The sequence below is a fragment of the Gopherus flavomarginatus genome, chromosome 15 (genome assembly GCF_025201925.1).
Source record: "Gopherus flavomarginatus isolate rGopFla2 chromosome 15, rGopFla2.mat.asm, whole genome shotgun sequence".
Classification (NCBI taxonomy): Eukaryota; Metazoa; Chordata; order Testudines; family Testudinidae; genus Gopherus; species Gopherus flavomarginatus.
In genome coordinates, this window is record NC_066631.1 from 30,508,745 (window position 1) to 30,529,570 (window position 20,826).

At 41.8% G+C, this 20,826-nt stretch overlaps 1 protein-coding gene across 7 annotated transcripts in view; it reads right to left on the reverse strand.

The window, feature by feature from the left end:
- Positions 1 to 20,826, reverse strand: part of GIT2 (GIT ArfGAP 2) — a 61,435-nt gene that overhangs the window by 26,127 nt on the left and 14,482 nt on the right. For 6 of the 7 annotated variants that reach the window (XR_007769517.1, XM_050924276.1, XM_050924273.1 and 3 more), the window contains exons 4-12: positions 19,843 to 19,948; positions 19,334 to 19,420; positions 19,050 to 19,180; positions 10,896 to 10,990; positions 9,239 to 9,284; positions 3,864 to 3,915; positions 1,812 to 1,884; positions 1,378 to 1,475; positions 562 to 673 (exon numbers count right to left, since the gene is read on the reverse strand). Coding sequence is in view for 6 of the 7 variants with exons in the window: in XM_050924276.1 (XP_050780233.1) it covers positions 562 to 673; positions 1,378 to 1,475; positions 1,812 to 1,884; positions 3,864 to 3,915; positions 9,239 to 9,284; positions 10,896 to 10,990; positions 19,050 to 19,180; positions 19,334 to 19,420; positions 19,843 to 19,948 (800 nt within the window). In the remaining variant the exon portion in view is untranslated. The remainder of the gene's footprint in view (positions 1 to 561; positions 674 to 1,377; positions 1,476 to 1,811; positions 1,885 to 3,863; positions 3,916 to 9,238; positions 9,285 to 10,895; positions 10,991 to 19,049; positions 19,181 to 19,333; positions 19,421 to 19,842; positions 19,949 to 20,826) is intronic. The other variant, XM_050924272.1, reaches the window with a different exon arrangement.

Below are 20,826 nucleotides of genomic sequence, written 5' to 3' on the forward strand. Positions count from 1 at the left end.
CGAACTTCAGATATGTTCAAACAGCACAGAAAGTGAGCATTTGCAGGCAACCTAACACTTAGCAAGTTCTAAAGCATATTCTCAAGCAGAGTCCCAAATTTAGACAAGTGTCCATAATCCCTATAACAGTGGCATTTTCCTGATCAACATTCCATTGACTGGTAGAGATATAGTTATAGAATTTCTGATCTCCAAAGACTTAGGAAGCCACCTGGGGAATTCCACAGAATGCTGTTCTATACCATCAGAAAAGACACCTCTGGATTGCGTACATGTCTCGAGTCCATTTTGTTAGAAATATCACCCTTAGTATTCAAGTATTCTATAATTAAGCATTACTCGAGCTCAAATGCACTGTCATCAGCAAACACTACTGGCCTCTTTACATCAATCAAATCAAACACCCATCGCTTTATAGCGATGGACTTAAATTTGTTTACTCATTTCAAAAAATGATCAAGTCACATGAGGTACTTCTAGATAATGAATTAGTATAACTGTCATTTCGGTCATACCACAGCAAGTATAGAAGATTAGACAATTAGTCAAAAACATAATCACCTTTACAGCTGGTGACAGGATTCCCTTGTTGTCTTCGCTTGGCATCACTTAGAATGTCTATAACTAGTGTAGCAAATTCATGTGCATTAAACCGAGCTAGTTTCTGTCTTCCCTAAAACATAGAACAAGATGCAAAAAGTTACATAGGATACCATTTATGGACACAGCAATTTCTTGGCAAAACAAATACATAGTAACAGCATTTGTGCACTGTAATTAAAGCTCTTTGTATTTATATTATAACCCCATTCTCAGGGTTTTAAAAATGTCCTGCAAACATTTGTTTTAATAAAAAATGCATACAAAGGTGACTACCTAGAAGCAGTATTAGTGTGTTTACAGTAGTTAAGGTACTACAGTAATGTTAATACAAAAAGTTATCTTAAAATACATTGGTTGTAAAAAAAAAATTGAAGCGTCACCATCTGCTTAATCTCTCTCACACACACACACGTGCTACAAGTAACACCCAATATTACTGTAACAGAAAGATATGGGAAACAGTGCCTCTATTTTTCCCTACTTTGTTTCATTCAGTTTCATCATTTTCCCTGTATGGTAAGTTGATTACTCAGTTTCCCCTGCTTTGTGAAAGATTCAAATAAGGGAGAGGAATACTTTTTTTTTTTTTTTTTTTTTTACACACACACAAAAAATTAGGGAAATGTAACTGTAAAACCAAAAAACAGGGCAGATGTAATGTGAAACTATTGTAAACTCTTAAGTGGAGTGTCCTTTCCCCGCAGTTTATTAATGTAAACACCTGAAGTACGTTAATAAAATTGTTTTGTAACACTCACAAACAAGGTAACTTACCTGATTCCGTGTTGAAGAATACTCCGGATTTACAGGAAGAAAAGGGACAAGCGTTGTCTCAGTCACCAGGGTACTGTGATTCTGAGTAGCAAGCCAAACTGTTTACAGAGAAAAAAGAGCCCGTGTTGGAGCAGCTTCACCTCATGAAACATCAACTCATTGAACTAGGTCAAGAGATCACAGTTTCAATACAAAGCATAATCAGAGTCAAAGGAACTGCTTTTTCAGAGAGTTCTCCACTCAGTAAAATAATTAGGAAAACATATTTTATACCCCAATATAAAAGTGAACACTCCTTACATGGAGTAGAAACTAAGTATCAATCAACTCCTAAACACAAAAATTACTACACTCGTAGCACTAGCACCTTATGTGTAACATAGCATTTCAAGTTTTAATTTAACTATGTATATATTCCAGAAAGCCTTATTTACCTGCGTCCGTTTCCCGCCTGTCAACTTCATCATATACGTCCATGGCAAGTTCTTCAAATAAGTGGTTACTTAGCTAAAAATAAGAGTGAAGTGATTAAGGATTAGGTAACAAACAAAATCTCTTATGCTGCAGAAAGCAAATGTGCATGTCTGTACTCAAGAGACAGCCAATCTGTTACTTCTGAAGTCCAGGAAGCCCTGACTGACTGCCAGAGTGAAGCTGTTCAATTTCCAAAGCAGCTTCAGAGCCTGCTGGGTGCTGGATCTAGACCAGCGGTTCTCAAACTGTGGGTCATGACTCCATTTTAATGGGGTTGCTAGGGCTGGCATTAGATTTGCTGAAGCCTGAGCTGTACTGCCTGGTGCTGAAGCCGAAGCCCAAGGGCTTCAGCCCTGGGCAGCGGAGTTCATGTTACAGGCCCCCCCGCCCAGGGCTGAAGCCCTTTGGCTTTGCTCCCCCCTAACCCCAGCAGGGCTCAGGCTCCAGTCCCCCCTCCTGGGGTCATATAGTAATTTTTGTTGTCAGAAGGGAGTCGCGGTGCAATGAAGTTTGAGAACCCCTGCTCTAGACAGATCAGGCCTGTTCTACAGCCGGCCAGCACAGGTAAAGGAAAACTGACTTTTTCCTGACCTCATGAGAGTCCCAGCCCTTCCAATAATAATATATTGGGGGAGAAGAGAGGGAGGCATTTCTGTGATTAAGTGAGCAGGTTTAAGTAGTGATTACTTGTTCCAGAATTTATTCCTAATGTGAACAGTTCAAGAGAGATGCTTATGTTTGGAATGAGAGACCTGTTGAGAGATCTGAGATTGCGTAAACCAAAGTTTCAGGGTTATTCTAGTATTTTTATTCAGGCAGAGACACCCTGGAACTTCACAGTGGCCTGTAATATAAATTGCTAATTAAAAACTGTAAAAATGCATGAGTGAATGCAGCCCTACTTCCTTCTCCCAATACAAGACAAATAGGCAGAGTCAACTTAATACCCTTCCTGGGATCTGACTTCATTTACAAAGAAACTAATAAATCCCAACCCAAATCACCCCACTTTCCCAAGCATGGCTGCTCCTCGGCCTCCCCCCAGGGCTGTTTGGCCAGAGACCTTTTCTAGCCAAAGAGTTACTCCCAACCTTATGTCCTGGGTGGAGTTAACAACAGCTACAATCAGTCAGCAAGAGTACATCTACATTTACGTGCAGGGTTGTAACGCCTGCTAACAGAGTGGGTTTAAAGTGGAGATAGGGTTCAATTTTGGAGGGTTTGTGTTTGGCCAACATTCTTTTTTCCTATACTGCATTTTGTTCTCCAGACTTATTGCCCAGTTTAATCAGAAGTTTCACTGCCATCACTATAATCTTTGCAGAAAACCACATTAATGCATAAGAGAATGATACAAAAGTCATTCTTCTCCAATTTACTAAACTTTCATCCCCTGAAGAAAAGTCAGACTGAAATAATTGAAAATTCTCTCTTCGGAGGGAACACTGATGGTATTAAGATCAAGCCCAATAGATTCTCAACCTGTCTTAAGCAGGAAATTGGTTTGGAAAGTATTTTAAAAAAAAAAAAAGATACTAGATGAACTAGTATTAAGGCAATTGTACCAGGCAAAAACTAATACAGCTATTCTAACTTCTCAAAAAGTTAAAGGCAAATAAAATAACATTTGAGCATGCAGTATATGTATGAACACATGAAGGCATGAGATAATATAAAATTAAACGTCATTAGTTTGAGATAACATTATTAATGAGAGGCAGAATCACAGAGATCTTACTTGCAGTTCTTCCTAAACACAAATAAATTTCATCTCCCATCCACCAGCAAATATTGAGGGTTTTTTAATTTCTCCCTCACGCCTTTTTCAGTCTCCTTCCATGTTTTCCTTTGAATGTATCAGTTAATATGGAAGTGATATTTGTATAGGCAGGAACTAACAAAAACCACACTGCATTATAGTCAGTAACAACTTCGGAGATGAAGTACAGAAGTTTGCCATGTTACTAAGACTACATGTGGCATAGCATAGGTTAAGTAGTTGCTTTACTTACAGACTGAAGCTTCTTCTTAGCTGCTTTTGCCAATTCAGACAAATCTAGACTGCTATGAAAACGAGAAGTGATCACTATATCTACAACAATGAAGAGGTCAGTATGAACAGCAATTCTTTATTGGTAAGTTTCTCCATAAAAAGTCAGTTCATTTTCATTTGACACTTCTTGGAATGTTACAAAGACTACACATTTTTTCAAACTCTAAGGGCTTGTTTACACATGAAAATTAATCCAGAATAAGGCAGAGTGTAAAATTAAGGCAGATTAACCATTTAACCATTCCTGACTTTCTCCACGTGCAGATGCTCTTATTCTGAAGAGTGTATCCACACATGGATTTACATCAGGAATTCAGAAAAGCCCTAAGAGTTTAACTTATATTTCAGATACATGTATGCAACGTTGTTGTACTACGTTGGTCCCAGGATATTAGAGAGACAAGGTGGGTGTGATAATATCTTTTATAGGACCAACTTCTGTTGGTGAGAGAGACAAGCTTTTGAGCTCTTCTTCAGGTCTGGGAAAGGCAATCCAAGCATCACAGCTAAATATGAGATGGAACAGATAGTTTAGCATAAATACTTAACACATATTCTAAGGCAGTGTTTCTCAACCTTTTTGATACCAGGCACCAGCTTGCTGCCTTCCTAAATTGTGCCAGGAAGATCTCAGAGACTGGTGCCAGTCCACAGACTGGTTGTTGAGAAACACTGTTCTAGGTGGCCATTCAAGGTGAAGTGGTTTGTTACCACCTCTGTAGTCACAGAACAAAAAAGGGGGGTTAGTGTGTTACATTTTGTTGTAATAAGCCATACATCCAGTGTCTTTTTTAAGACATGATTTTCAGTGTCTAGCAAAGTTATGAATTTAAGCTCCCTGGCTCATCTTTTGAAGATGTTGTGCAGATTTCCTTTGAGAATGCGGATTGACTGGTCAGATACAGAGGGGTCGCTTTGTGACAAGTTTTCACCCACTTGTGACAGGGGGTGTTTTTGTCTTTTATCATTTTTCTGAGAGTTTATTTGAGAGCATAGTGACTGTCTGGTTTCACCACATAGTTGTTACTGGAGCATTTAGTGCACCAGATAAGGTACACCACATGTTGAGATAGGAACGTGTAGGACCCATGGATCTTGAAAGGTTTGTTGTGGGAGGATGACAATCATTGTAGCAATGGAGCTATGGATGCAGGTTTTGCATCTGTTGTTCTGGCAAGGCCTAGCGCTGTTCTGAGTTGGTGAGTCCGGGTGTGTCTGCGGGGAGCTGCTTCTGATGAAGAAGTTGGAGAAGCTGAGGGGTTGTTTGAAGGTCAGAAGAAGGGGTTCAAGAGAGATTTCTTTCAAAATAGGATCCTCATCAAGTATGGGTTGTACTTCTTTGATGATACTCCATACGGGTTCCAGGGTGGGGTTGAAGGTGACAAGTAGGGGTGTGCGGTTGGAGGGGGTTTTGTTTAATTTCTGTATTGAAACAGGTTCTATTGGGATGTTTGGGCGGTCTGTTCCATGATGCGATTTACTTCTCTGGTAAAGCGTCCTTGTTTAGTGAAGATAGTTTTGAGTGCGTTAAGGTGTATATCCCGGACTGTGATAAAGTGCCTGGCTGTAGGTAACAGATTTCTTGGTGTGTCTGGGGTGGTTACTACGAAGATAGGTATGGTTGTCCTTGGATTTCTTGTACATAGTTGTTCCAGGACACACAGAATCAAGTGGCTATTAAAATTCCAAATGGCAATCCTGCACAGCTGAAGAGGCAAAATGTGTTATACGACACTGAAATGCTCCTAGAGGGAAGTTTAAAAATAAATACTCTTCTGACCATGCCCTAAAAAAAAAGTCCTGTCAACTAATGAAAAGCTGTAATAAACCCACAAGGATTATTTTACTTGATCAGTGGTAAAGGTGGGTACCACCAGGTGAATAAATATGCTAAAGCACTAAGGTCTCATCTCAACATCACCCACAAGATGTATTGTATTGACTGACTATGGAGCAATCCTCTGCTATTAGTTTCCTGTCTCAAGATTGACACACAAATTGCAAACTTTGTGGTTAGAACAAAAACAGAACAAATGTGGAAACCCCAGACCCAGAAAATCAACAAATTGTGAGCTCACTGTATATTACTGGGTGGAACCCACCCAGCACAGACACAAAATCCTTTCAGTAGAACTTCTTCCAAGGAACTTTGTGAAGGAAAAAGACTCAAATAAGGTAGTTTGATGGAAGGCTCTGGGTAAGTTCCTGCAAGCAATTATCCTAGATGAGGATAAAGAGGAAGAAATGCCCAACGGAGAGGCCACTATACAGCAGTGAGAGACCAAAGTTCTACTGCAGGCCATATGACCTGATATGTGATCTTGAACAAATCACTTCACCTCTCTTTGCCTCCGTTTCACCCTATGTAAAATGGGCCTTACGACAGGTAAATTTCTTACCAAGAATTTCCTTTCTGCTAGCAGTATCTCCCACAATTCTTTAGGCCTGGGCTGCTCTCCTTTCTCTGTAGCTCACGGAGGCGAATCACAGTTTTGGAGCCATACAGCCATGCCCCCTCAGTTTCTGCTTGCTCCCAAACGAGTTATTTCCAAGCTGTAAAACCCGCATAACATCACTAACAAATAAATATTACAGAGATAATGAACTATATACATTACACCAAGGAAGAGTGTCATATGGTAATGATTCCACTTAATATCTGATCTTTGACTCATGAGCCATCCAGGGTGGATACAATTGTGAGAAATGCTGCTAGCAGAAAGGAAATTATTGGTAAGAAATTTCCTGCTCTGCAGCCCAGCATCTCCCACAATTCCTGATGTCTGGGAAGAATGTTATAGAAAAGGGCAGAAAAAGGAAAACAGTATCCATCCCCATCTATAAGAATATTTGCTCAAAGGGCGCAATCATTTCTGGTCCACCATCTGCTGCACCTTCCTGCCAAAGGATGCCTCTGTAGAGGACAGGAAGTCCAGCTAGTAATGCTTAATAAAGATGAGAACATTTGACCAGCATTAAAAATCTCTGCTGTGGAGGCACTAACTCTTTCTGTCCATGAGGTCACTAGGGATTACATGCAGCATGCCTTAACTTTCTGGAACTGGAATCTCCAGTGCTTTTTTTGCTTCCACAATGCATAGTCTAATCCGCTACAAATAGAGAAATGAAAGCTCTGAGTCCTTTCACTGAAGGATACAGATATGGCACCTGATCTCCTGTGGACTCTCTTCAAGGAAAATTTTCAGAGCCTTTCTGACATCTAAGGTGTGCCACCTCTCCATGGTGGGATGCTATGGCTTTGGACAGAATAAAGGTAGAACCATCTCTTGGGAATCGTGGAAAGAGGAGATCACCTTCGGGACCAATGATTTTGGAATTCTGAGCACCATCTTGTCCTCATGAAGCATGTTGCAAAGTTCCTGCATAGAGAGCACTGCCAGCTCCAATGCTTGCCTGTTGGATGTGATGGCTATCAAAACAAGTTTTGATGAACAAATAAAATGGTGACACTGACATCAGTGGTTTGAAGGGTTTGTCAGGGCTCTCAGTACAAATGGCAAGTTTCGCTTGGTAAAAAGAGTTCTAACCACCAGATTGGCTAACTGCGCTTCCCTAAGGAATCTGGCTATGTGAGGGTTCTTTGTCAGAGAACCTGTGGATCCTGAAAACATCACGCTACCAAGGGCAGACACCTGACAAGTAACAGTGTTGGGCAGGAGACCTGTCTCAAAAACTTCTTGGAGAAAACGCACGATAGCCAGAATTCCCAAATTTATTGCGTTTGCTTCATGTTCCTGGCACCAGATGCAAAACTTGGTCCAGAAAGAGGAGTATGCTTTCAAGGTTGATACTCTTCTACGAGAAAGAAGTGTTCTGATGACTTTGGAGGACAGAGTCAATGATACTAGTGCTTCCCTTTCGATAGCCAGACTGTTGGACACAGCCGGTTCAAGTCCAGATAAAGCAGAAGGACCTCATGGGAGGATGTCCTGTCCCATTTGGAGCTTGGTAGCAGCAGTCCCAATTTCAGCCCTAACAAGTCCCAAAACCAGGGTCTCCTCATCCAATGTGGGTTTCCTGTTCTCATTTTATTTTCTTGACCATCCTCCCTAATAATGGGAAGGGTGGAAATGCACAGAGCAGACCCTCTAGCCATCAGTGCAACAGGGCATCTGTTCCCATGGATCTAGGGTCCACTTCCCTAGTAAAGTGCTCTAGTGTCTTCACATTCACATGGTTCACAAATAAGCTGGTTGAGGGCAGGCCAAATGATCATACGATTAATTCAAAGACATCCTAATTCAGGCCCCATTCGGAGCTGTTCACTTTGTGCCTGCTGAGCCAGTCCGCCTTCTGGTTCAGGTCACTCCTTATGTGAGCTGCCTTGAGGGAGAGGGGAGACTGCTCCACCCACTGTGTGATTTGCATGGCTTCAGCATGTAGTGCTGGGCTTCTTGTTCCCCCTTGATTGTTCTTGAATGCTGCCATGGAGACAGAGAAAGGAAGCTAACAAGAACTGAGGGGGTGTAACCTGACCACTCAGCTCCAAAACTGCCTCAGTAAGCTGCAGAGAGAGCAAAGCAGCCCAGATGTCCAGAATGTGAAAGGCTGGGCTGCAGAAACTCACCTTGCTCTGTAAAGTGCTTTGAAACCTATGGATGATGAGTCCTACATAAGAGCTAAGTATTACTATTAATGGAAAAAGACCTTACTGCACCATAAAGTATTATACAAAACTATACTCATCACCTGTATATCTAACTGAAGATTAACTGGTTTTAATTAAAGTATTTTTAAAGCAACTTTGTTATATTCATTAGTGTGTTTGCAAAAAAACTGAAGTCTCTCATTTACTTACAGCCGTCTTATTTCCAATTGCACAGCAAAAAGAAAAGAAAAATATATGGCCTTTGTTATGATATGTTAACTCTTTATATTTCTTTTAAACAAACATGACCTTTACATTCCTAAATTCTTATCACTAGCACAGCAAACACTACAAAAAGTTTACTAGAAAAGACACCATTTTCCTGCAAATATATGTCTTACAGTGCTGAATCAGGATACAAGTTCAAGAGTAATTATTGATATTATCAATCCAGCTTGCTTTCCAACACTACTTGTGCATTTTCTTTCACATACCTAACTAATAAGTTTCACACCCTTTTACTTCTCTAGTTCTCCTCAGATTCTTTAAAATACTAAAGCAGAAAATCTCATATGATGAACCAAATGTGTCAAAAAAGGAATAAACACAGTGTAGTGACAAGGGAGTTGAAAGATATTTCAACAGAAAATTCAAAAATTTAAAAGTACTAATTATTAATTATTTGATATTTATTCAAATACATGCTATTCAATCAGCAGTCTTACCTGTCTGCCATTTGAGGTATAATAAAGTGTTGTCCATTTTTGTGATCTGAAATTGAGTTAAACTAATGTTAAAATACTTAGAATGTGTTTCAAACAACCATTGTTACTAGCCTACATTTCTGTTTTATTAGACTATACAACATATTTGTTTTACTGCTAGACCTGTTTAAAGTCACAGATCTTAGCTCTGCAATCTGCAGAAAGGGAATCTGCAGTTAGCAGACGCAGGATGATTGGCCTCCTCCATTAGGTTTCCTTCTAATCCCCCTCAGTTAGAGTGTCTAAAGCCCTGAAGCATAAGGCTTCTTCCAAAATTTGTTAGCATTAACTAACAATGTTGGATAGTCTGGTTATCCATGTCAATATTCAATCCTTTTGTGAAATATACTAAGACTTGGACCTCAATGACATCCTGTGACAAGAAGTTCCATAGTTTAATTATGTGTTATTTGAAAAAGTATTTTCTTTTGCCACATTTTGATTTCAGTAAACGTCCCCTTGCTTTTGGATCGTGAGACACACAGAACAGAAGCTCAAAATCTACCTTCTTCAGACCATTCATTATTTTATATACTTTTATCATGTCTCCCCTTTTTCATCTACTTTCTAAAGTAAACAATCCCAAAATCTCTCTCTGATTTTTTCCTTGCCCCTAATAATTTGTCACCCTTCTCTGAGCACCCTCTAATCCTGCAACATCTATTTTGAGATGGGGTGACCAGTAGTACAGAATATAGGTGAGGCACACCATTTATTTATATAAAGGCATATTTTCCATGTTATTCTCCACCTCATTCCTTATGCATCCTTAGATGACTTTTTTTGGCCACAGGTTGAACAGAGGTCTTCATTGAGCTGTCTACAATTACACTCTGGTCCCTTTCCTGAGTTGATAGTTAATTTAGAGCTGTGAAAGGCATATGAGTAGTATACGGTTTTCATTTCAATGTGCATTATTTTGCATTCATCAATACTGAGCTTTACTTGCCAGTGTGTTGCCCATTCACGTAGATTGCTTGGGTCTTCTGAAGTTCTTTCTGGACTTGACTAACCTAAATAACTGTGTGACATCTGAAAATTTTCACTGTTCACCCACTTATCCAGATTGTTAATATACTGAACACCACTGGACCCAGCACAGAACTGGGAGACACCCTTGTAACCTCCTATCAGGATGAAAACTGACCATTTATTCCTACTCTGTCTCCTGTCTCTTAGCCAGCTGTGGGAGCATGCTGCATCTCATTCCATGATAGTTTCTTTTGTAGCCTTCGGTAGCTCCTAAGCAGATTCTGTCACTTAAATCATCCAATACCTTGTGACCTTATAACCCTACCAGTCAGAGCATGGGGTACAGGAGACAGAATGCATGTTTTGTTACAACAAAAAGGGGATTTTAATTTACCATTTTGTCTAGCAACACTCAAAAATGTAATTCAAATTTTAATTGTACCATCTCTACTTTAAGCCACTAACATTTCCTTTGCTGTTCTATGATTTCATGCCTATTTTTAACAGGCTTGAGAATTTTTATAAATGATCTCATGGGGCTAGTGTTAACATCAACGACATGAGTGTAATATTCTTTTTAGTTTGTATATTCAAATAATCACTATCTGAAAAATAACACTTTTTGGGATAGTTTTTTTGTCCTCACCTGGTTTCCTGCCACAGAGATAGAACGCTAGTCTGTCAGTAAGTTCATACTGTATTTCTATAAGGCGCTCTGCCAATTCATGGTGCCCTCCTTGTCTATTAGACATAAAACAGAAAATGGCATTCATTTATGATTCACTGGCTATAAAATGTAAAGGTTCAAAAACTACTCTGAAAATATTAAATTTAGCATCATGAATACAACATCAGATCACTACAACGTTTTCAATTTAGTATGTGTTTGAGATCTTTCCAAAGGGTGTCAGAATCACAAGAGAATCTTCAGAAGTAAATAATGAAAGGGAATAAGACTTTTCTGATCTGTTCAAAATGAGTTGCTAAGTACTCATGTAATAACCTTAGTCCCAGATTTGGACCTTAGCGTCCAAAATATGGGGGTTAGCATGAAAACCAACAAGCTTAGTTACCTGCTTGGACCTGGTACCTGCTGCCACCACCCAAAAAATTAGAGTGTTTTGGGGCACTCTGGTCCCCCTGAAAAACCTTCCCTGGGGACCCCAAGACCCAAATCCCTTGAGTCTCACAACAAAGGGAAATAATCCTTTTTCCCTTCCCCCCTCCAGGTACTCCTGGAGAGATACACAGACACAAGCTCTGTGAATCCAAACAGAGTGAATCTCCCTCTCTGTTCCCAATCCTGGAAACAAAAAGTACTTTCCTCTTCACCCAGAGGGAATGGAAAATCAGGCTAGCCACTTCAACACACACAGATCTCCCCTGATTTCTTCCTCCCACCAATTCCCTGGTGAGTACAGACTCAATTTCCCTGCAGTAAAGAAAAACTCCAACAGGTCTTAAAAGAAAGCTTTATATAAAAAAGAAAGAAAAAATACAAATAGTCTCTCTGTATTAAGATGACACAATACAGGGCAATTTCTTAAAAGAATATTGAATAAACAGCCTTATTCAAAAAGAATACAAATCAAAGCACTCCAGCACTTATATTCATGCAAATACCAAAGAAAAGAAACCATAGAACTTACTATCTGATCTCTTTGTCCTTACACTTAGAAACAGAAGACTAGAAAGTAGAACTACTTCTCCAAAGCTCAGAGCAAGCAGGCAGGCAGACAAAAAAAAAAAACAACAAAGACACAGACACTCAATTCCCTCCACCCAAAGTTGAAAAAATCCAGTTTCCTGATTGGTCCTCTGGTCAGGTGCTTCAGGTGAAAGAGACATTAACCCTTAGCTATCTGTTTATGACACGCCCCCCAAATTGCAGACAGTGGGGAAGCTCACTGGCGGCGATTTCCTTCTAGAACTTGAAAATAAACAGATTAATACAACACATACACCTTTACATATACTCCTAAGTATATAACTAATAGACTTCTACATTTTAAGAACACTTTTTAACTACTGGATTCTGGGAAACTCTCACGGGAGAGTGCATCAGCAACTTTATTAGAAGCTCCTGTGATGTGTTGAATTTCAAAATCAAAATCTTGGAGAGCTAAACTCCAACGAAGAAGTTTCTTGTTGTTCCCCTTGGCAGTATGAAGCCACTTTAGTGCAGCATGGTCAGTTTGTAGTTGGAACCGCCGTCCCCAAACATATGGGCGTAGCTTTTCCAGGGCGTACACAATGGCATAGCATTCCTTTTCACTGACTGACCAGTGACTTTCCCTCTCAGACAGTTTCTTGCTGAGAAACACGACAGGATGGAAGTTGTGATCTGTTGCTTCCTGCATGAGCACTGCTCCTATACCACGCTCAGATGCATCTGTGGTTACTAGGAATGGCTTGTCAAAATCCGGGGCCCTGAGCACAGGGTCCGACATGAGCGTTGCCTTAAGTTGGGTAAAGGCCTTTTGACACTTATCAGTCCACTTAACTGCATTTGGCTGGGTCTTTTTGGTCAGGTCGGTCAGTGGGGCAGCGATTTGGCTGTAGTGGGGTACAAATCGCCTGTAGTATCCGGCCAAGCCTAAGAAGGATTGGACCTGCTTCTTTGACTTTGGGACAGGCCACTTTTGGATAGCATCCACCTTGGCCTGTAGGGGGTTTATGGTTTCTCGACCCACCTGGTGCCCCAGGTAAGTCACTCTGTTTTGGCCTATTTGACACTTTTTGGCCTTAACAGTTAGTCCTGCCTGCCTGATGCGCTCAAAGACCTTTTCCAGGTGTAGTAGGTGTTCGGGCCAGGAGTCTGAAAAAATGGCCACATCATCGAGGTAGGCAACTGCAAATTCTCCCAGTCCAGCTAGTAGACCATCTACCAGCCTCTGGAAGGTGGCAGGTGCATTTCGAAGGCCGAAAGGAAGGACATTGAATTCATACACCCCCGCATGGGTGACGAATGCTGACCTCTCCTTGGCAGGTTCATCTAGTGGTACTTGCCAGTACCCCTTGGTTAAGTCTATTGTAGAGATGAACTGGGCACGTCCCAACTTCTCCAATAGCTCATCGGTACGTGGCATTGGATAGTTGTCCGGACGAGTTACAGCATTTAGCTTACGGTAGTCCACGCAAAAGCGTATTTCCCCATCTGGTTTGGGTACCAGAACCACTGGAGATGCCCATGCACTGGTAGATGAGCGGATTATACCCATCTGTAGCATGTTCTGGATCTCCCGTTCTATAGCGGCTTGGGCATGAGGAGACACTCGGTAGGGTGGGGTTCTGATTGGGTGAGCATTACCTGTATCAATGGAGTGGTATGCCCGTTCAGTCCGTCCTGGGGTGGCTGACAACAATGGGGCGAAGCTAGTGCACAGCTCCTTGATTTGTTGCCGCTGCAGACGTTCCAGGGTGGTTGAGAGGTTGACCTCTTCCACGCCACCGTCTTTTGTCCCGTCGTAGTAGACACCGTCAGGCCACTCAGCATCCTCTCCCTGGACTGTAAACTGACAAACCTGTAAGTCTCTGGAATAGAAAGGCTTGAGAGAATTAACATGGTACACTTTAGGCTTTAGTGAGGAATTGGGAAATGCTATGAGGTAGTTTACAGCTCCCAGGCGCTCTTGGACCGTGAATGGCCCTTCCCATGATGCTTCCATCTTATGGGCCTGTTGCGCCTTCAAGACCATAACCTGGTCTCCTACCTTGAAGGAACGTTCTCTGGCATGTCTGTCATACCAGGCCTTTTGCTCTTCCTGAGCATCCTTTAGGTTCTCTCTAGCAAGGGCTAAAGAGTGTCGGAGGGTGCTTTGTAGGTTGCTTACAAAGTCCAGAATGTTAGTTCCTGGAGAAGGCGTAAACCCCTCCCATTGCTGCTTCACCAACTGTAATGGCCCCTTAACCTCGTGACCATACACCAGTTCAAATGGTGAAAACCCTAAACTGGGATGTGGTACAGCCCTGTAGGCAAACAGCAACTGCTGCAACACTAGGTCCCAAGTATTGGAGAATTCGTTGATGAATTTTCGTATCATGGCCCCCAAAGTTCCATTGAACCTTTCCACCAGGCCATTGGTTTGATGGTGGTACGGGGTGGCAACCAAGTGATTCACCCCATGAGTTTCCCACAGTTTTTCCATGGTCCCTGCCAGGAAATTAGACCCTGAATCTGTAAGGATGTCAGAGGGCCAACCTACCCTGGCAAAGATGTCTGTTAGGGCCAGGCACACAGTGTTAGCCCTGGTGTTGCCTAGAGCGACTGCTTCTGGCCATCGGGTAGCAAAGTCCACTAAAGTCAGTACGTACTGCTTTCCTCTGGGCGTCTTTTTTGGGAAAGGGCCCAGAATATCCACAGCTACTCGCTGAAATGGGACCTCAATGATGGGGAGTGGCTGGAGAGGGGCCTTGACCTGGTCTTGAGGCTTACCCACTCTTTGGCATACCTCACAAGACCGGACATACTTGGCAACGTCCTTGCCCATCCCCTCCCAGTGGAAGGACTTTCCCAACCGGTCCTTGGTTCTGTTCACCCCAGCATGGCCACTGGGATGATCATGGGCTAAGCTTAAGAGCTTCTCCCGGTACTTAGTTGGAACCACCAACTGTTTTTGCGGCTGCCATTCTTCCCGGTGTCCACCAGAAAGAATTTCCTTGTATAAAAGTCCTTGGTCTATAACAAACCGGGATCGATTAGAAGAGCTGAGAGGCGGTGGGGTGCTCCGTGCCGCCGCCCAAGCTTTCTGAAGGCTGTCATCTGCTTCCTGCTCAGTCTGGAACTGTTCCCTTGAGGCTGGGGTCACCAGTTCTTCCTCAGACTGTGGACTTGGGCTTGGTCCCTCCGGAAGCGATGTAGGTGATGGGGTTGTTTCCGTTGCTGGTGAACCGCTCTCCGCTGGTGCACCTGAGGGTATTTCAGGCTCTGGCTGAGCCTTTTGGGTATGGCTGTCTTGTGCTTCTGCCAGTTTTGGCTCGCTGGCGCCCTCTGGCGTTGAGTTTGAAGATGTAGTTGCACTTGCTGGTGCTGGTTGCTGTTCCAGTTCCGGGCCTGGGACTGGAGATGCTGTGGCTGTTTCAGTGGTAGGCATGGAATCCGGGTCCACTACCTCTGTCTGGGTCTCTGGTAACACAGACGGGGCCTCTGTGGACGGTTCAGGAACAGGAATGGGTCTGGAAGCTTGCCTGGTTTGGCTACGTGTAACCATTCCCACTCTCTTGGCCCGCCTCACCTGGTTGGCCAAGTCTTCCCCCAGTAGCATGGGGATCGGATAATTGTCATAGACTGCAAAAGTCCACATTCCTGACCAGCCTTTGTACTGGACAGGCAGTTGAGCTGTAGGCAAGTCTACAGCTTGTGACATGAAGGGGTAAATTGTAACTTTGGCCTTTGGGTTGATGAATTTGGGGTCAACGAAGGATTGGTGGATAGCTGACACTTGTGCCCCCGTGTCTCTCCACGCAGTAACCTTCTTTCCGCCCACTCTCAAATTTTCCCTTCGCTCCAAGGGTATTTGAGAGGCATCCGGGCCTGGGGATCTTTGGTGTGATGGTGGTGTAATGAATTGCACTTGCATGGTGTTCTTGGGACACTTGGCCTTGATATGTCCCAGTTCATTACACTTAAAGCATCTTCCATCTGATGGGTCACTGGGCCGAGGTGAGTTACTGGAGACTGGTGAGGTTGAAGGGTAGGGTATCTGTGGCTTTACTTGGGTGGTATGTGGGGTCTTTGGCTGTCCTCGGTGGTAGGGTTTATGGTCTGTGTGCCCCCTGGGGTAATCGTTCCCCTTGACAGTAGCTTTTTTGCTTTCTGCCAGTTCCATCCATTTGGCTCCAATCTCCCCCGCCTCAGCGATATTCTTGGGGTGTCCATCTTGTATGTACCGTGTGATGTCTTCAGGAACACCATCCAAGAACTGCTCCATTTGTATGAGGAGGTTCAGTTCTTCCAAGGTTTGAATGTTGTTTCCTGTTAGCCAGGCCTCATAGTTTTTTGCAATGTAGTAGGCGTGTTTGGGAAATGACTCCTCTGGTTTCCACTTTTGGTTTCTGAAACGCCGACGGGCATGATCTGGGGTTATCCCCATCCTGTATCTGGCCTTGGTTAGAAAAAGTTTATAGTCATTCATTTGGTGCTTAGGCATTTCAGCTGCCACCTCTGCTAAAGGTCCACTGAGCTGTGACCTCAATTCTACCATGTACTGGTCTTCGGGAATGCTGTACCCAAGACAGGCTCTTTCAAAATTTTCCAAGAAGGCCTCGGTGTCATCACCTGCCTTGTAGGTGGGAAATTTCCTGTGCTGTGGAGCAATACTTGGCGCCGGGTTGTTAGGGTTGGCTGGCACATGCAGCCCAGCTTTTACCAACTCCAGTTCATGTTTTCTCTGTTTTTCCTTCTCTTCATTCTCTTTTTGTTGTTTTTTCCATTTCTTTTTGGTGTTTTTCCATTTCTTTTTGGTGTTTTTCCATTTCTTTTTGGTGTTTTTCCATTTCTCGGTGGTGGGCCAACTCTTCTTCTGCTTGTTTCCTTCGGTAGGCTCTCTCTTCTTCTTCTAGTTTTCTTTTGTGTGCTGCCTCTTGGGCTGCCTGTTCTCTTTGGAAGGCTGCCTCTTTGATCTGTTCTTCTCTTTCTTTCATCTCCATCTCTTTTTGTTTTATTTCCAGTTGTCGCCTGTGTTCAGCTTCTTTGATTTGCTCTTCGGCGTCAATTTTTGCCTTAGAAGTCATGATTCCTGTTTTCTTGTGTTGGGGTGCCCTCCGGTGTTTATCTTCTGCACTGCAGGTTCTCTGTTGCCTCCTGAAGTCTGCCTAGCAACAGTGCCTTTAGCTAATTTTCCTTTTCTCTCTCTAGCTAATGTTCAATGAAGGGAAACCAGAAAAACCACTTTATTTGCATGCCTATAAGTGCTGGTACTTGACTCCTAATGGGAGGGCTATTGCATGACAAAAGACCCTTAACATGCAAGCCACAAACTGCAAGAGAGAGCAGAAAAAAAAAATTCTCTCTGGTTCCCTTTTAAAACCAACTGTTTCTCTCTGCTAAAAAGCCCTTAGCAGAGAAAAGAAAAATATAATATTCCTACTGGCTTCTGGATTCTAGTCCCACCAGCTGCACACCATGTAATAACCTTAGTCCCAGATTTGGACCTTAGCGTCCAAAATATGGGGGTTAGCATGAAAACCTCCAAGCTTAGTTACCTGCTTGGACCTGGTACCTGCTGCCACCACCCAAAAAATTAGAGTGTTTTGGGGCACTCTGGTCCCCCTGAAAAACCTTCCCTGGGGACCCCAAGACCCAAATCCCTTGAGTCTCACAACAAAGGGAAATAATCCTTTTTCCCTTCCCCCCTCCAGGTACTCCTGGAGAGATACACAGACACAAGCTCTGTGAATCCAAACAGAGTGAATCTCCCTCTCTGTTCCCAATCCTGGAAACAAAAAGTACTTTCCTCTTCACCCAGAGGGAATGCAAAATCAGGCTAGCCACTTCAACACACACAGATCTCCCCTGATTTCTTCCTCCCACCAATTCCCTGGTGAGTACAGACTCAATTTCCCTGCAGTAAAGAAAAACTCCAACAGGTCTTAAAAGAAAGCTTTATATAAAAAAGAAAGAAAAAATACAAATAGTCTCTCTGTATTAAGATGACACAATACAGGGCAATTTCTTAAAAGAATATTGAATAAACAGCCTTATTCAAAAAGAATACAAATCAAAGCACTCCAGCACTTATATTCATGCAAATACCAAAGAAAAGAAACCATAGAACTTACTATCTGATCTCTTTGTCCTTACACTTAGAAACAGAAGACTAGAAAGTAGAACTACTTCTCCAAAGCTCAGAGCAAGCAGGCAGGCAGACAAAAAAAAAAAAAAAAAACAAAGACACAGACACTCAATTCCCTCCACCCAAAGTTGAAAAAATCCAGTTTCCTGATTGGTCCTCTGGTCAGGTGCTTCAGGTGAAAGAGACATTAACCCTTAGCTATCTGTTTATGACAACTCAGGAATAGCTTTGCTTATCTACCTGCTAGAGAAGCTGATTAACAATTTATCCAAAACAGGCAGAATAGTCTTTTCTGAGCAGTTTTTGAGATGGTAAACCAACCATGTCCAGTTTAGCATTGGAACAACAACAGTGGCAACAACTCTGGTACATGGTATCTGATTCCCACAGAAGACTTGTTCTGTCCTCTGTGTCTCCTTATATACCATCTCCAAACCAATAAATAAATCCAAGCTCTGAGACTGCACAACTTCTGAATCTTGCTGCTACTGGAATTGTTTGGAATACAGCCTTAGCTTGGTGGCTTGTCTGTAATTTTATATACACAATGCATGTTAAGTCTTGCTGTATTAATACAAATAAATAAATGTATTATTTGAGACCTGGTTACTTAGATGTCCATCTTCCTTTGCCATATTGCTGCACTTGAAATCATACAGGCACTCATGCCCCTGGAGCTCCCTTGATGCAAAAGAGCGGAAGCTGCCTGCAGTGTGTTCTTTGGCAGGGAATTTGGAAACGAGTTCCCACTGGTACTAGAGAGCCATTCAGCTGGTAGAGCAAAGCCCTTCTGAGACCCTGCAAGGCCAATCTGTTCTCTTAGGTTGAAGACTGGAGATATTTTATTTGTCCTGTGTGCATTTACTTTATCCTGGGAAAAGCACTCATTTGAGATTTAATTGTGAAATTAAATGTCTGTCAGGATACCCAGAGAACCTGGAAGAGGTGATAATTTACCATTAAAAAAACCAATCAAGACTAAAAATCAAAACATCAAAGCCATTTACCTTGCATAGTCAACTGGAGTTTTTCCACTGGAGTCTTGTGTGCCAGGGTCAGCACCATAGACTGCCAACAACTCTGCTTGTAAAATCTGTCCTGCTTTGGCAGCAACATGAAGCGGGGTGTTTCCTTTCTCCTAAAAAGTCATTAAAAACCACACATGCTTATGTTCAATCAGCAGGTCTGAATATGTGACTGATATAAAATGTATGTCAGCTGAAACCAACATAAATATAATGACAGACTAAGAATTGATCTAACACCAAGCTAATAAAAAAGGTTTTCATACAGGATGAAAAAAGTTGGCTTGAGCTCCTAGAGAGAGTAATCTCAAGCACGTCTCCAGATTCCCTGTCCTCACACTGGAATGGAGTTGCTGAAAAACAAAAAGGACAGTATGTTAAAAGTCTGGCTATACAAGAACAATGAGTCAAAGTAATCTTCACTGTATTAGGAACAGATATTAACAAAACTAGTTATATAGCCACTGAATATTTTACTTTCCAACAGTTTCTAGTAAGGTGTATCAGTTAACTTGAGGCCTGTGGTTCTCTAACATCCATATATAACTTTTGTTAGCACCAATCAGACACTGTTGAAAAATATTTCCCTTCAAGGTTAAGTTTGAATGCTTAATATATTTGTATAAACAAAAATGCAGTACCATGGAGATACTAGTTATCTTTCATATTAAGATCAGAGTAATTCAAGTCTACTCAGATATCAGTCTTACAGTATCTTGTGAAAACTGAAAGCTATTTTGTTTCAGTCCACAAACTGCAAGAAAGCAATACTTACCTTACTAAGGTCCTTGGCAGTAACGCTGTCGTCTTCTCGGCATGGCAAGCGATGAACAAATGCTAACATTTGATATTTCGCTCTAATGAATTCTGCTTTGTTGGGACTGTAAGAAGAAATCAAAGCAAAGGAGTTGCAAAATAAATGTTGGCTTTTTATAAATAAAATTAAAGCACACAGCATATTTCAGTACAGAATGCCAATAGATTTGATTTTTGCATAGAGCAAATGACAGAGTAAGACACTAGGAAATATTGTCATCTGTTACATAATTCAATCCAGATTTTAATTCCCTGTTGAAGGGTATTGTTATTGAAAATAGTGTCAAAATAATTAAAGCTAGTAGTGAAATTCTCTCCCCCTCATAGGGAAAATTTTTGAGAAAAATGAAAATATTATTTTCTCCAACAACAACAAAATTGTTTGGGGGAGGAGGGCTGGGGTTCATAGAAAAACTGAAAATGCTTGTTTTCAGACAATAACCCTTAGAATACCGGAAAAAAATTGAGATTTTTGGTGAAAATTTCTGACCAACTCTAAAAGTAATAAAAAGTTACTTCACTATTCTCAATTATCCTGCTTACAAGCTTAAGGCCTGTCCTGAAATGTTATGAAAACCCTTAACTTCTACTGATTTCACTGAAAGCTGCTGGTGCTCAGCACCTCTCTGGATCAACAACTTCAACTAATATACCAAGTCAGACAAGAAACTGTGCTTTTAAAACTAATTAGCTGAGCTTCTGAAAGAAAATACTGATAAAGAAATGGAAAAGATGACATTTGAGGCATATAAGAGAAGATTTAAAAAAAAAATCAATACCCAACAATTGGGACCACAGATGATACATTAATACTATTGATGCACATGATGCAAGAGAATGAAAAGACCTCTTCACTCATTTCAGTATAGTCTTTGAAACCCAAACTTTAGTGATCTTCAAGGATACTTCAGAGAATATTTAACATCTCCTCTACTGTGAGCAC